General features: G+C 44.6%; 1 protein-coding gene across 1 annotated transcript; it reads left to right on the forward strand.

Annotated features, from left to right (window-relative positions):
- The first annotated feature begins 621 nt into the window (after nucleotides 1-621).
- Nucleotides 622-13338, forward strand: LOC119385595 (uncharacterized). Its single transcript, XM_049414029.1, has 4 exons — nucleotides 622-628; nucleotides 2641-2986; nucleotides 8987-9231; nucleotides 12914-13338. Exons 1-4 carry the CDS (start codon nucleotides 622-624, stop codon nucleotides 13336-13338), a joined length of 1023 nt encoding a protein of 340 aa, XP_049269986.1.
- Nucleotides 13339-14286: the final 948 nt, after the last annotated feature.

A 14286-nucleotide genomic window follows, 5' to 3' on the forward strand; every position in this document is an offset into this window, starting at 1 on the left:
GGGTAGTGTACCGCAGCCGCCGCTGCCGCCGGTGTCCGTAACCACTATCGCGCAAAATAAAAAAAAATGAAGTAAAAAATATCCAAGATCGGATGGGACTAAAACCCGGGCCCTCTTCGTGGCAGTCAAGTATTCTATCACAAAACTACGCTGCTTTTTTCTTCTGTTTCTTCTTTTTTCATATTATTCTTAAAATAAGTATTTGAATGCACATGAAAGGGCATAAATAGAATGAAACAAAAGTACAATCACATAGCGACAATAAGCGCTCAAGCGTTACTAAGGGAACACTCGACGGCTAACAAGGTGCAGTGCATTAATTTTGCATTAAGTGCAGTGCACACTATACGATATCTTTTGCCAACATCGTTCGATGAAGAACCGTATGATACGTTGATACCCACGAACGGTATGATACCCACGACTTCTTCAAGCATACGCTTTATTCGAATGGCTATTCACCGAAAGGACATTTATGACGACCTAGACACTAGACTAAACTGGTACCCCATCTTAGTGAGGTTGTCGGCCTCACCCCCTTTCCCCTTTTACACCATGTGAACTATCGAGAACCACGCTAGTGCTTGAAACTCCTTTGCAAAAAGACCCTATACAGGCGTCATGTCGGGCAAGGCATCGTGTTAGCATGTGTAACGTAGCGTGGCAGGCCAGTAAAATAACAACCAGGCGTTAAGCAATCATAATTGCGCAATGTGTGTGTAGTTTGAAGCTTCCCACCCACTACAAAGTGCTAAACTATAATTATTCGTCGCCATCAGCCACGTGCAGCATCAAGCAAAGTGCGCATAATGCCTTACAGGTGTGTAGCGGGTACCACGCTTATCCGCAGAATTACGAAGAATTGCATAGTCGGTGCTTCCCTACTTCACAAAAATTATGATTTGTGGCGTGATAAGTACCTTGCATGTGTACTTGTATTAGTTTCCCCAAGAGAGTTTTGAAAGGGCTCTAGAAAGGAAGGCCGCTCTTCCAGATTTCGCTGTGACTGTGCTATGCAGATATAATCCGCATGCTTTATGTTTATAAATACAAATTATTCGGGCATCAAACGGGATGTAAAATAAAATTTAAGGTTTTTTCATGAGCTATTTAATCATGATAGCCAAAATCTTCGTGAAAACCAGCAGACAGTGAAGCCAAAGAAGGTATAAGGGACGTCACTCTCAGTCTTTTAACTCTATTGTTGTAATTAGAGCATAAATGCGCAGAAATTAAAGCGGGTAAAAAGACAACGTGCCGCCGGTAGGGACCGAAGCCAACGCTAAATATACATTCGTATGCCACTCGTTCCACAATACAGTGGAAGGTAGTCACTGCGCGGTCACATTATTTGATGCAGAGAATGTCATACAAACTGCCAACCTATTTAAATCCATTTCGTAAATTATATATTCAGTTGCCAATAACTTCTGCACGAGCACTGCGCAAACATATCATCAATCCATGCTCACGTGATAAATAACAGCATTATATCTATATCGATTTAGTGACCTTTTGTTACTTCTGTGCCTGTTTCATATGGTAGTATATTAATTTTGAATACTCTGCATTTGTAACATGTGTGATTTATGATTTTTTTTTATTACTCTATATGTGTGCAATCGCTGCCTGCATTGTAGAGGTGGCTGCGGGCCTCGTCCAGTTGCTTGTGTCTCAAGCGACTTTTACCCGCAGTCTCGCGTTGGTGGAATTAAAGAATTTATTATTATTATTATTATTATTATTATTATTATTATTATTATTATTATTATTATTATTATTATTATTATTATTATTATTATTATTATTATTATTATTACTTCCTCTCTTGATCGGCGGCGCGGCGCGACGGTTGCATTTCTGCCGCTGCTCTCAACGGCATCTCCCGTAAGTTTGCTCTTTTTGGGACGCACGAACCACTCAAGGCCACCCTGTGGCGACGGCGAAGCTCAAAATGAGACCGCAACTTCACCTCTCTCCTGCCATAGCACACACGCGGGGCCGCGCAACGCCATGCGTTCGAGCGGGTGTCGTTTCAATGACACAGGTGGCAGCTAAAAGACGCCTCGATGCGAGCGAAAGCGTCTTCTCTTGTAGTTTTTGCACTTATTTGCTCTGTCTGGTGGAGGCGAGGCGTTTTCGCTCGCGGACTATGGGATTGCCTTAGCCATATACAGCTTGGTTGTAAAAATAACCGTAAAGGCATTAGCCCAGCTATTAGGCGCAGTGCACTCTTGTAAGAATATTGCTGAAGATCCACTGTTTTGATTTTTCACCCTGAGACGTGTGCCCGCGAGCGTTTCCGCAAATTACGTGGTGTATTAAATAATGACTTGTAAGTGTGCGCATGTTTCTTGGGAAAACAAATAGCATGGACTATTTTTTTAATAACTTGATTGGTTGTGTGTGTCTATGAAATGATCGGTCACAGCAGTACTTTTTAATTACAGAAAAATTTCATTAGGATCTTACTGAGTTGCATAGCATCATTGTGAGAGAAGCATGCCAAGAGAGAACGATGTCAACAATCCACGAGCATCGGTGGCACTGACAGTCTTAGCTCGTGTCTACGCAGACACGAATGAAAGGCTTATTTTTTTTAAATAACGTCTTTAAATTTATACTATTCTACTCTTGCAGAATCCTGCCCACCGCAAGATTCCCTCATCGACAAGGGTATAAGAAAACTGCTCTTATCGAACCGATTTCTGGAAGTGCAACTTCCGGACTTCACGAATAGTGCAGCAGATGAATATGGTTTTAGCATAGGCTTTTCTGACGCCCGACTTCGGGGACTGAACTCCATAAGAAGAAGTGGCCATGGCTATATCACTGCTGACAACGACGGATCCAAGCTTAATTTACATATCGAAGGAGGACCCGTAGAAGTCGCTTGCGTAGCCAGATTCAACTCGTCTTTCCTGCGACACAGCCTTGGCGTAGCCGTATACGTGCCCAACTTTCGGGCTTCACTCAGCGCTGAAGAGTAAGTAGGGTTTCTTCAATCGCTCATAGAAATTTCTGTACACGGCAGTTGCGTTAACCTTCCGTATGGGCAGAAATTGCGCTACAATATATTGGCCATTTTGGCCCGTTCTACAGCTATTCCTCTGAAACATACATGTTCCCTCTAAATTAGGCACTCTCACGTGTAATCCTACCTTTCCATAAAATAAATGTTCGAGTCATTTCAGGTCTTTCATTTTTATTTGATCACGCGGATGTGGTGCTTTGTGCAGGCCGTTAGTCAGCCTTGGAAGTTTTCCACGTAACAAAGAGGTGTTATATAGAAAACAACTGACTTCCGATTAATGGTTACCGTATCGCAGCGTGTTATCACGCCAGATCCAAATACCTTCAAGCCTACTTAAACTACAAATAATTATCACTTCATGACTTGTTCAAACCCACTATTTTTTACATATGTTCCGACTTCCTATAACGGAGGCGGAAAAAAAGCCTGATATTCCCGGGAGGCTTTTACAAAGGTCGCACATAGCGCTAAATCTGTCCGAACTCGATAAAAATACCCTGGCTATAAGAATAGTGGGTCGCCTACAATTTGTATTTTTTTTTTTGTGAACAGCCGATGTATAGGTGAAGCTCACTGATTAACAGCAGAGCGATGTTTAGAGAATAAGCCACGCGAGATATTTTTTTCAGACATCATTTCAGCTACATTTCAGCTATATTCGCAAAATATTCCAAATCACTATGCAAGTAACGTACTCCGAAAGCTCGCTTAAGATCATGGCGTGGAATAGCTGCAGTTTACTATAATCATGTGTTTTCGGTCGAAATATGTGAAATCATAGGCAACCTGTGCATTAGGCGTTATTTCCACGGTACTTGCACAAGCAAAGTCAATTGACTGTAATACCTTCAATAAAAAACACAACGCCAAATAAATTTCGTTAGATGACCATGTGGCATCGTGATGTTCATAAGTTTCACTCATTAACAAGTGCAAGGAAGTTAACGTTTATTTGCTCGATTGTCTCCACTGACGCCCATGCTTCATTGTTTCGTGCGCTATGCTCTACATTTAGCACTATACTCTAAATGGCTATGCTATGCTACACCCTCTCCCCTCCTCATTTCGCTCCTCCTCCCCCCACATCGCTCGTCTTCACCACCGTTTCCCTTTCCCACCCCCTCACTATATTGTGTTATACAAGACTATGCTATGCTTTACTCTATCCCCTCCTCCTCTCTCTCCTACTCTCCCTTCTCCTCATACTCACATCACTACTCATCACACTCACTTTCCATTGCCACACCTTGCTATAATATACTGTACATGGGTATGTTATGATTTTAACCTCTCCCCTCTACCTTTCCCTCTTCCTCCCCCTCACTTTCCTTTCTCACCACCTCGCTATAATATAGTATACGAGGCAGTGCTATACTTTCTTTATCTGTTTAAAAAGTAAGCACTGAAAATCTGTTTCAAAAATCTGTTTAAAAAGTAAGCACTGAAATGAACGGATAAGCTCTTCGATGGGAAAACTGCCCATTTTAGAGGTACAAGCACACTTTTAGCCCAATTTTCAAGTACCATTTACCAAAGAGAGAGACAAAAGCGAAGGAAAGGCAGGGAGGTTAACCACGTTGGACCCGTTTTGTTACCCTACACGGGGGGAGGGGGAAGGGGAGAAAAAGAATAGAGAGAGCAAGGAGGAAAGAGAGAACAAGTACTACGCGCACACACATCAGTGTTCACCACACACACAGAGACAGTCACAACAGAGAAATATTTGACAATGGTTCCTCTGCGGTTGTCTAAAAGTATACGCGTTAAAAAAGGCTTGCGAGGACTGGCTCCAAGGAATCCAGAACTTGCAGAGCACATTGAGCTGACGGAGTTGTCAATCCGTTGAGGAGAGTGCGCATCGTGGTCATGAGAGACCTCAACACAGCGAGGACTTGTAGGTTTTTGCTGTGGCAATCATCTGTGGACGATGGTGTACATTGCGGGCCATTCTGCATCGCTCTTTATGAGTGCGCAGTGGTGGCAGTGACGGCCACGCGACATCCGCCGCCGCTTTCAATGCCTCTGCGTCTTTCCGGCTCTCCGATTGTGATGCAGTGGGTGGTGGTGGTGGCGGCAGTGGTGGTAGCTATCGGTTGAGAGAAGTCTGACAGTCTGTTGGAGTAGGAGATCCCGTTGTCCGTCCAGATTGGGCAGCAGTAGTCTTAGACCTTCGTCGCCGACGCGAGCGCCGTTGTCTATTTCTCACCACATCAGCGGCCTCTTTGTGCGTTCAGCCGTCCCGTACCATCTGTTTCATGACGCTCCATTCCTTTATCACCAATGGACAGTCCCTTGATGAGGCTTCGTGTGATCCATGGCAGTTGGTACACTTCAGGGCAGTTGCTGGGCAGGATTCTGCATTGTGTGGCTCTGCACAGCGGGGGCAAATCGCCACGTTCCTGCAAACTCCGCTTACATGACCCATTTTTTGACATTTACGGACTGGAGTGGTCTTGGTGTAAACGGACGGACCACGTGACGAAAGTGTCCCACCTTCACGTGGGATGGCAATATGTCACCTTTGAAGACAATCTTTACGCAACGCGAGTTGCCCATACGTGAGACTTGGACGATGTTGCTATGGTCACTAACTTCCTTGATGAGCATTGGAAGGTCGCCACAAGGAATGGAGATGTCGACATCGTATATGACACCTACCACCATGTCCTTGTTAAGTGGAAGGTGAGCTCGAATCTTGATACCGTCGAAGTTGTGACCCTGGTCAGAGCAAGCACAGATGCCTGGTGTATAACGTCGATGGCCAAGACATTCTTGCGGGGGTTGACTCGAACATCCTTGATTTCATTTGGAGCCAGAGACTCGAGTTTCCTCGAGATGGTCTGCTGATTCAGGTGTCTCAGATTGTCCGATGGCGTAACAGGCACAAATAAGACGGTGTAGTTCGTTGAAGCCACCTTCGGCTTCACAGTAGATGCGGTTAAAGCTGGTGAAGCACCCATAGATCTTCGTTTTGGTTTACGACTGTAAACAGGGGTGAATTCATCGTCAGAATCGTCACTGCTCACCGAATACAGTTCGGTGGACTCGCTGTCGGCATCGCTGAATTCGCTGTTCCGTTTCCTCGAGGGGCCCTCCGACGGCGGAGGCATGCCTGGAGGGTGTGCAGGCCAGTCTACGTCCAGTGTATCCAAATAAAATACCGATGGCTACGCGAGGAACATGAAAAATCACCAAAAACTGTCACCCGGTAAACAAAGCGTAGAGTAGAGTAGAACCTGGGAGCTGTGGCTCATACCCACACTGGGGGATTGGCCAAGAACGCTGTGCAAGAGGCACACTTCGTCGTCGTTCCTCCTGCCATTTACCATTTACCAAAGATGTTCAAGGGACGTAATGCAGCGTATTTTGTACTTTTTCCAAGGAATTCTTCGAGAAACAAGGCTAACCAAACTATCAGATTTCTTTGTCTAAGAATGAGCGCAAGAAGTAACACTTTAGCACAGCTAGCCTGAGCGCACATGCCTGTGCAACGAAATTTCGTCAATTACATGCATAATGACGAAGGTCAGTGAACGAGAACATAGACATTTGCCTCGCTCGTGCACACTAAATTTTTTACACTAAATATTTTGCGACAAACTTGCCTTGCTGCTAAGTCTATTTTGCTGGCATTTTGTAGAACAAATGGAATGTGGGGGTATAGCTTAAACCATCCGTTCTGATCAAATCATACCGAAGGCGCCGGTCTCCGAACATTGAACACCAGGATCAACACAGTCCCCAAGCAAAGGATGACAGGCTCTCGTCCACCTAGCGTAATGAATGTTCAAGTAATGTATTTCATCAGCTGTAATTCAATTTTTACTTTCATTCGTGCTGCAGTTATACTGTTTTGTTCTATGCCATTATAAATAAACCGACAGTGGCGATTAATCTTGTTTCCGTTTGTACCTTCTTGATGTAAAGTGGCAATGTGATTGCCAAATTTGTGAATGTGTGGCTAGTATCTGTTTTCAAATGCATCCCTTCGTCAGATTCCCGAATACGCTCCGTGATAGAGTGTATTTGCTCCACATATTACTTAGATTTCACGATGAAAAGTAGACCTATTCGTTATTAATGTCCTTATTTGCACCGTACACCGTCCGTTTCTGGGGCACCAGTCGCCAACACTACCTCACCTCGCGAAACCTAAGATCTGCATCATCAGACCTACAGAAACTAGTCTATCAGACATCGGTTTCACGAAAACTTTGCACGCACCTTCTCTGCTTCATCACTGACATGACTATCTCGCTGATGACAATAAAGCCATTAAAAACTGCATGCGCGCTTTAGCACCCCTCAGCCAGTATTCAAAGAGACGCAGCGTCGCCCAGTTCATGCGATCCGTCATGCCCCTAGCCATCTCATCTCGCGGTATTGTGTCACGCCTTCATCTCTAAGATGCCTTCTACTGCCACCTCGCGCCATTACATGCATTGCCGAAATTCTCCGGTCAAGTGAACGTCTTGTAATTGCAATGCAGGCAGCCACACTGCGGCGTTATCGTCTCATACTACCCCGGACAACACAGCATTGAAGCGCCCTAAAACGACTGGGCCCTGAACTACCACACAGCTTTCCGTGAAAAAATAATGCAGCCCCTTTCCTAAACATGTTTTCCATTTTCCCTATAGCGTCCACTATAACGCGTAGAAAGCGCCATATAAGCTCACATTTGTCGTTATGCCTGAATAACTATCACATTTATGTGGCTTCCATTGTTATTGTTGTTGCCTTGTTAAACGGTCTTATATTTTGCTCAAGAGGGTTTTTTCTCTCTCTGTTTTGGCAGTTTAGCCGTGAACAATCACAATTACACTTTTCGTGATGTACGCCCGCAGGCTCTTAATGTTGAATCAAACAAACGAACTAATAGAACGAGCTATATTTTCATGGAAACCAACATATACGTCATGGTATTATTTGTTACCTCATGTCACACGTCTATCCTCGATTGCTCAGCGCTTCTTTGTCGGGCGAGTAGTGTAGGAGAGTCGTAATAAAGAATTATTTAAACACATAAGCACCCGTCGCGGTTATGTTCGCATCATGCGATAATTCTAGTTTTTTTTTTTACGGAGAGATGTTCATTTACGCCTATGAAAATTCAGTACTCGTATATTTCCAGAAGCGCTGCCAACACTGATGAAGCCACTTGCAGGAGTTTATGTTATAATAGAAAGAGAGGATACCGGCGTGAAAAGAATGTACTTCATGCAGAGCGAGGTGAAATGCTTTGTGTCAAGTAACTGCGAGCAATCTATCTGCAATAGCTGAAACCATTCACTATACATGGTTTGCAAAAGGAAAGAAGAGCAGATTTAATTGCGAGAAATTATGTGATAGAAATACCTGATGATTCGCAGAACGTTCGAACAAAAAGCCGGACAAAAATTGCTGCCCAGTAGTAAGTGTGGCCAATAATGAAGCGCGAATCTTTAGCGGAAAGAGTAAACAAAATGAGGGTTGTAAAGTTCAATCAACCAGTGTGGCGAGAAGGGTTGGACGTCGACGCGTTGAATTGTTCTTATGACACTGGTTTCTTTTAAACGTTGTTCAAAAATAACAAGTCTCTGAATATACTTATTTTACTGGAATATTCGCTGGGTTATTAGACTGCCAGAGTGCCTCGGGCACCTAGTGATATACCAGGCGTTCCTGGATTTTTCTATGCTCACTTTTCGATTGCATATAGAACACACGTACTTGGACATATGTTTACGTTGTGAGTTCCTTATTATTTGGATAGTGGCCTCTGAAATCATATGAGCTGTCAAAGATGTGTAAATTATATGCGGGCCCAGTTGTCTCCATGTTGGTGCATTCGAGTACGTCATGGTTTCCTTGATATTGAAGATCTTTGGCTACTGATGTTCTAGTTACTGTTCACTGACTCTGTATATAACTATGAAGTATACTAAAAAATTGCGCAGCTTATTTTTCCAGGCCATCACCAAACCATCTTCGTCTTCAGGTCTACGGAATGCGCCTGTCTAGAATACGGCTGCTGCTGAACAATGCGAGCTTCAGCGGTTTCATCTACGACTACATCATCGACTACCTGCGCCCGTACATTGAAGCAAAAGTTGCTCAACTGCTCGCTCAGGAACTGCGGCGAATCGCTGCTGAGACACTTAAAACGGTCCGGGTCACAACCGCCATCAACGAGCAAGAAGACATCTTCGCAGAGGGTAGGATAATTACTCTTTCGAAGCCTACAGACGTAATACAGAGCCTATGATTTTTAAGATTGCTTGATGACAGTAGAAAAACAAATATTCTGGTGTTTGCAAATTCTATCATCGAAAATTTCAAGTGCTCAAGTAGTACCTGATGTGTTGTTCTATTTTGTTGTCGGTACCTCTCTCGCGTTGTCCGCAGTTGGACGACATCGTCCGATTGCAAATAAATTATAAAATGTTATTGTCAGTCGCTAAACGCACGCGGTTTTTGAAGAATATTATTAACCACGCAAAGCTTCTCGGCAAAATTACTCAATTGTGAGCGTCCGCCTTAAGGTAGATTCGAATAATCTCAACACACCTAAACGTTGCGGATAGCGAGCTTCAAATTAAGCCAGTTATGATGTTCCAAGAGGCACATAACCAAATCAACATGTATTTATTTTAAAGCGGTAGCGTTAAAGAGCTCGTTTTGCAGAAATTCCGGTGTCGGCATCCGCATCGTCATTATTGGTTGTGAGCGAGAAATAGAGATGAATGGAGAAACGTAAACAATAAAAACTTCGGTTCGAGTGCGAATTGAAACCAGGGCTTGTTCGTGGCAAACATGTGTTCATACCACAGAGCTACATCATTGCATTGGACTATTTTCGAAAAAAAAACATGGCTGATCCCTCCGTCTTAGGAACCAGTATAACACGATAGTGAAACGTGTCTTCACAGAAGTAGTGCTTATTAATGTAGTGATGTATGAGAGTTTGTACAATGTCTATTGGTGTTAAGCAGCTGTAGCACCGTTTGACGTGCATCCACCCACGTCGACACCTAGTGGCACATCTCCATCGCGACGACTAGAGCCCATGATTACGATTTTACCGGTGTGGTAGCTGAAGTTTTAACATATACCTGGGCACAGCGTCTCGCAAGTCCCGCGCAAAGATGACATCAACAAGCACACAATAAACACTGGCATTCGATATCTACTTCTTCAACGCGTCGTCAATTAAGGAGCGAAACGACATGGTGTGCGCTCCAGAGTAATAGGGTAACCTACGCCTGCGCTCGTGCGTACACTACTATACTACGCTACAGCAACACGGAAGGCAGAGGTTCGTAGCTTGAGCCAGGAACGCGCGCAGGCGTTCCACGTCCCGCTGGTCTCTGTCTCGCTCCACCAAGGCCGTCGCCCGTCGCCTTTCCTTCGCCTTTCCGGCCGTCGCTGCAGAAAGGCGACGGCCTTTCTGCAGTGCCTCTGTAGCTTTGCGGGTAGAGCGCTGGACGCTTATCGTCGCGGGCCAAGAGGTCGTAGGTTCGATTCCCGGCGGGGGAGTTAGTTTTTGCCTTTCTCCTCTGTTAGCGTTCATTTTATGAACGTGATATCTGTGACGGAAATACGCCACTGAAGTTTTGGTGGACCCAGGCATAACACACTTTTGTGTAAAAGAAGCCTGCACGAACGTCATGTACTGCTAGGAGTCTCATCAACGCATGTAATATTACGTAGAAGCGAAGAATCGTGCCCTGCGTCAAGACACGTGAATCGCACGAGTCAGGGGTTTAAAGGCCCACCCATTACAAAGCGCATTGATATTTTTAATCATCATCACCAGCAACAAGATCAACAAAGTGAGAAGCTGCGTAGGTTCGCGTGTTGCCTTACGGACACGTAGTGTGTACTTCGTAGTTTCCCAAAAGGACGAATTATGGTGTAGCGGGCACTTGGCAATTATATCTGCAGTACGCATTCTAGGATAGCTGTGAACGGCCAATGTTACTCGCACAGGCATTCCTTTCCTGGAGTGTATGAGGTATCCACCGAGAAGCGAACACAGGCTACCGATTGAAAAGACATGCGAACGGGGCCCTATTACGCTATAGCGTTCTACTCTTCAGGTGAAACTCAAGCGTCCTCCAACTTTTAAAGTATACTAAGTAACTTTTCACTCGAATAACCGTACAGAAACGGCGAATAATCAAGAAAGGTGATAGAAAACACTTCAAATGTATTGATTTCGCCCCAACTTCTGTTTGTATTCAACGCGGCTGGAATTACCTTGACACAGGGGCATTCATGTTTATCAGCTTCGCTGTTGACCGCATTAGAATATCGGCAGGAACCATACACCTGTAGAAAATGATATCATAATGATATATGCTGTTCACTGGCGCAAGAGACTGTTATGACCAGGGGCGTAGCCAGAAATTTTTTTCGGGGGGGGGGGGGGGGGTTCAACCCTACTTTATGTATGTTCGTGCGTGCGTTTGTATGTGTGCGTGTATATATACGCAAGCAAAACTGAAAAATTTCTGGGGGGGGGTGTTTGAACCCCCCAACCCCCCCCCCCCTTGGCTACGCCCCTGGTTATCATCAAATATCTCTAATTCAAGCGCATCGAAAAAGCTACATATATATAGGATCGCACTGTCGTCATTTGGGTTCTGCTCTAAGCAGCATAATATTTTCTTTATATGCCCGAAGAATGGCGGCATTTTATAGAGCAATAGCACGCAGAAAAACCTTTCACGCAATCTACGCTACTATAGCATGTAACAGCTTGAGATATATGAAGACATATTAGTCACATATGATGCATACTCGTAATTTTATGAGCAATGACTCACTCGGGTACAATGCAACTTGAGGGCCCAGACCATTGACGCTATTGAGTGCTGAGACCATTGAGTAATGAGCTATTTGAAACGTTTTCTTGAACAAGAACATAATTCAGAGATGGTTACTTCGCACGATTGTGGATTAATGGCTTCTTCATTTGTAGCGATTAACATCTTGTCTGTAAAGCACATTCAATGAACGATGTCTTAACTTTATATTGCATTAAGAAACTACATTGCGAAATACATAATTTTTGTGAGCAATCACTATGTTGCTTATTCAAATGAACCCGAATATTATGAAGCAGAAATATGGAGCTTTCTAGATTTGTCACTCTGTCACCACGCAATGAAGGTGCGTCCTCTACCTTTCATCAATTACATAAATTGCATTACTCATGTTTTTAGGTGTTTTGCCTTTTCTCTTTCATTGTTTTTCAATATATAATGGCAAAATTTGAATGTTCTACCAATCATTGCAGCATTTCAAAATTGTCGTATCTTGACAAGGAAATACAGTATTTGTACATGTCTCTAACTCTTATAAAGCTCATTGAGAGAGCTCATGACCTGCTTAGGATGTGGTACAAATTGTAGAGAACTTGCTGCTTTCTTTTCCTAATTTACCGGAATCCAGATAGATATACTGGCTCTGTGCTCATATGGTGCGTACGCGTCGACAGAGTATCAAACACTTTAAATCGAAGTTTGTGTGACCGCACCTCCATCGTCAAAACACAGCAGTCACAAAAAACGAAGCGCTACATGTGGAACCTGTAGGTAATTGAGTGAAAGCGTTAGAATATACCCCACCGTCGTCTCATTAGCTGTGTTTGCTAACGAATGGGAAAGCGTCGGGGCAATATTATCTCGTAAATTAAGAGGGGAATTTCGCTAGTGAATTTTCGCCAGTAAAAAATTTAACGCGAATATTTGCCTAGCGTGCTCATGCCTGCAATCTTTTCAAAACACTAATGTGAAGATTGTGCAGGACCATCGTTTGGTTGTTCACTACGTATTACGAGAAATTAAGGCCAACGTATGCATGACACAGTAACCCATTTCGTTTTTTTTTTAGAGTCGACGCTGAGTCGCACGTGGACAAAGGCCCTCGGCAGTGCCGCTAGCTACCTCGCTCTCATACGTGGGCGGCACCCCGGTGGTTCACGTGGTGCTGATAGCGATGAAGAAGTTACCCCATCGCGTCCTTTACCAGAAAGGCAGCGGGAGCCTCGCAGCGCTGAGGTAGAGCGCGAACGTGGAGTTTTCGACGGCTGTCTTCGTGCATTGGCGCTTTCTAGAGGAGCTGACCCGCTACCGCTGCCACGGAATCTCAGGGACCTTCATTTTTCCTTCGGACGTGTCACCGTACACGAAGGCAACCTGACGGGCTTATCGAGCGTCTACAGAAGTGGTGACTGCGCCTTAGTTGTTGGTGAATGTGGCCTGTCACTCCGTCTAGACTTGGGTTTCGAAGATATCCTGGTCAAAGCTGAGGCATAATTGAAAAAATTTCTAACTGCGCTAAGGACGAGACACCAGAAACGAAGTGGACAGGACGATCGCAGACTAACAACTGGTTTATTGAAACATACACCACCCTTATGAAACAAACTAAGCGCGTGCGCAATGACATTCATGACCACGTGACAGGTTTCACCACCCCCAAGACTCCTATCTACTACAAAGGAAATCACGCTCTTTTCTGGAAAGATACACGGATGTGTCGCTGACGCACTTATCAGGCCCGTGTCTAGCTATCCGAGATGCCTCCAAGATTTCTCTTGCTCTTTGGCTTCTGGCTCGCCCTATCACCTGTATTCCCCCTAAACGCTTGTTAATACACCCCTATCACCTGTGTTGTATTAACAAGCGTTTGATGGAGCATGCTAATTCATTAGGAGACGGCAGTGGGAAGCACCTACCAGTTCATTGCGGCGCATGTGCGCAGGGATGCAAGCCCATCTTCAGTAGCACCAAGGTGATAGGGCGAGCCAGAAGCCAAAGAGCAAGAGAAATCTTGGAGGCATCTCGGATAGCTAGACACGGGCCTGATAAGTGCGTCAGCGACACATCCGTGTATCTTTCCAGAAAAGAGCGTGATTTCCTTTGTAGTAGATAGGAGTCTTGGGGGTGGTGAAACCTGTCACGTGGTCATGAATGTCATTGCGCACGCGCTTAGTTTGTTTCATAAGGGTCATAAGGGTTTCATAAGGGTCATAACCAGTTGTTAGTCTGCGATCGTCCTGTCCACTTCGTTTCTGGTGTCTCGTCCTTAGCGCAGTTAGAAATTTTTTCAATTATGTCTTACCAACTAGCCCCCCAACGTACGCTTCTCAAAGCTGAGGCTGTGCTAAGCGACCGTTCCCGCACCAGAGCTACTGTCCTGGACTTGCAGATTCCCGCTGTGGAGATGTCGCTTGATTATTGCCGAGTAAGTAGCCTGATCTA

Source organism: Rhipicephalus sanguineus, chromosome 3 (genome assembly GCF_013339695.2).
Source record: "Rhipicephalus sanguineus isolate Rsan-2018 chromosome 3, BIME_Rsan_1.4, whole genome shotgun sequence".
Lineage (NCBI taxonomy): Eukaryota > Metazoa > Arthropoda > Arachnida > Ixodida > Ixodidae > Rhipicephalus > Rhipicephalus sanguineus.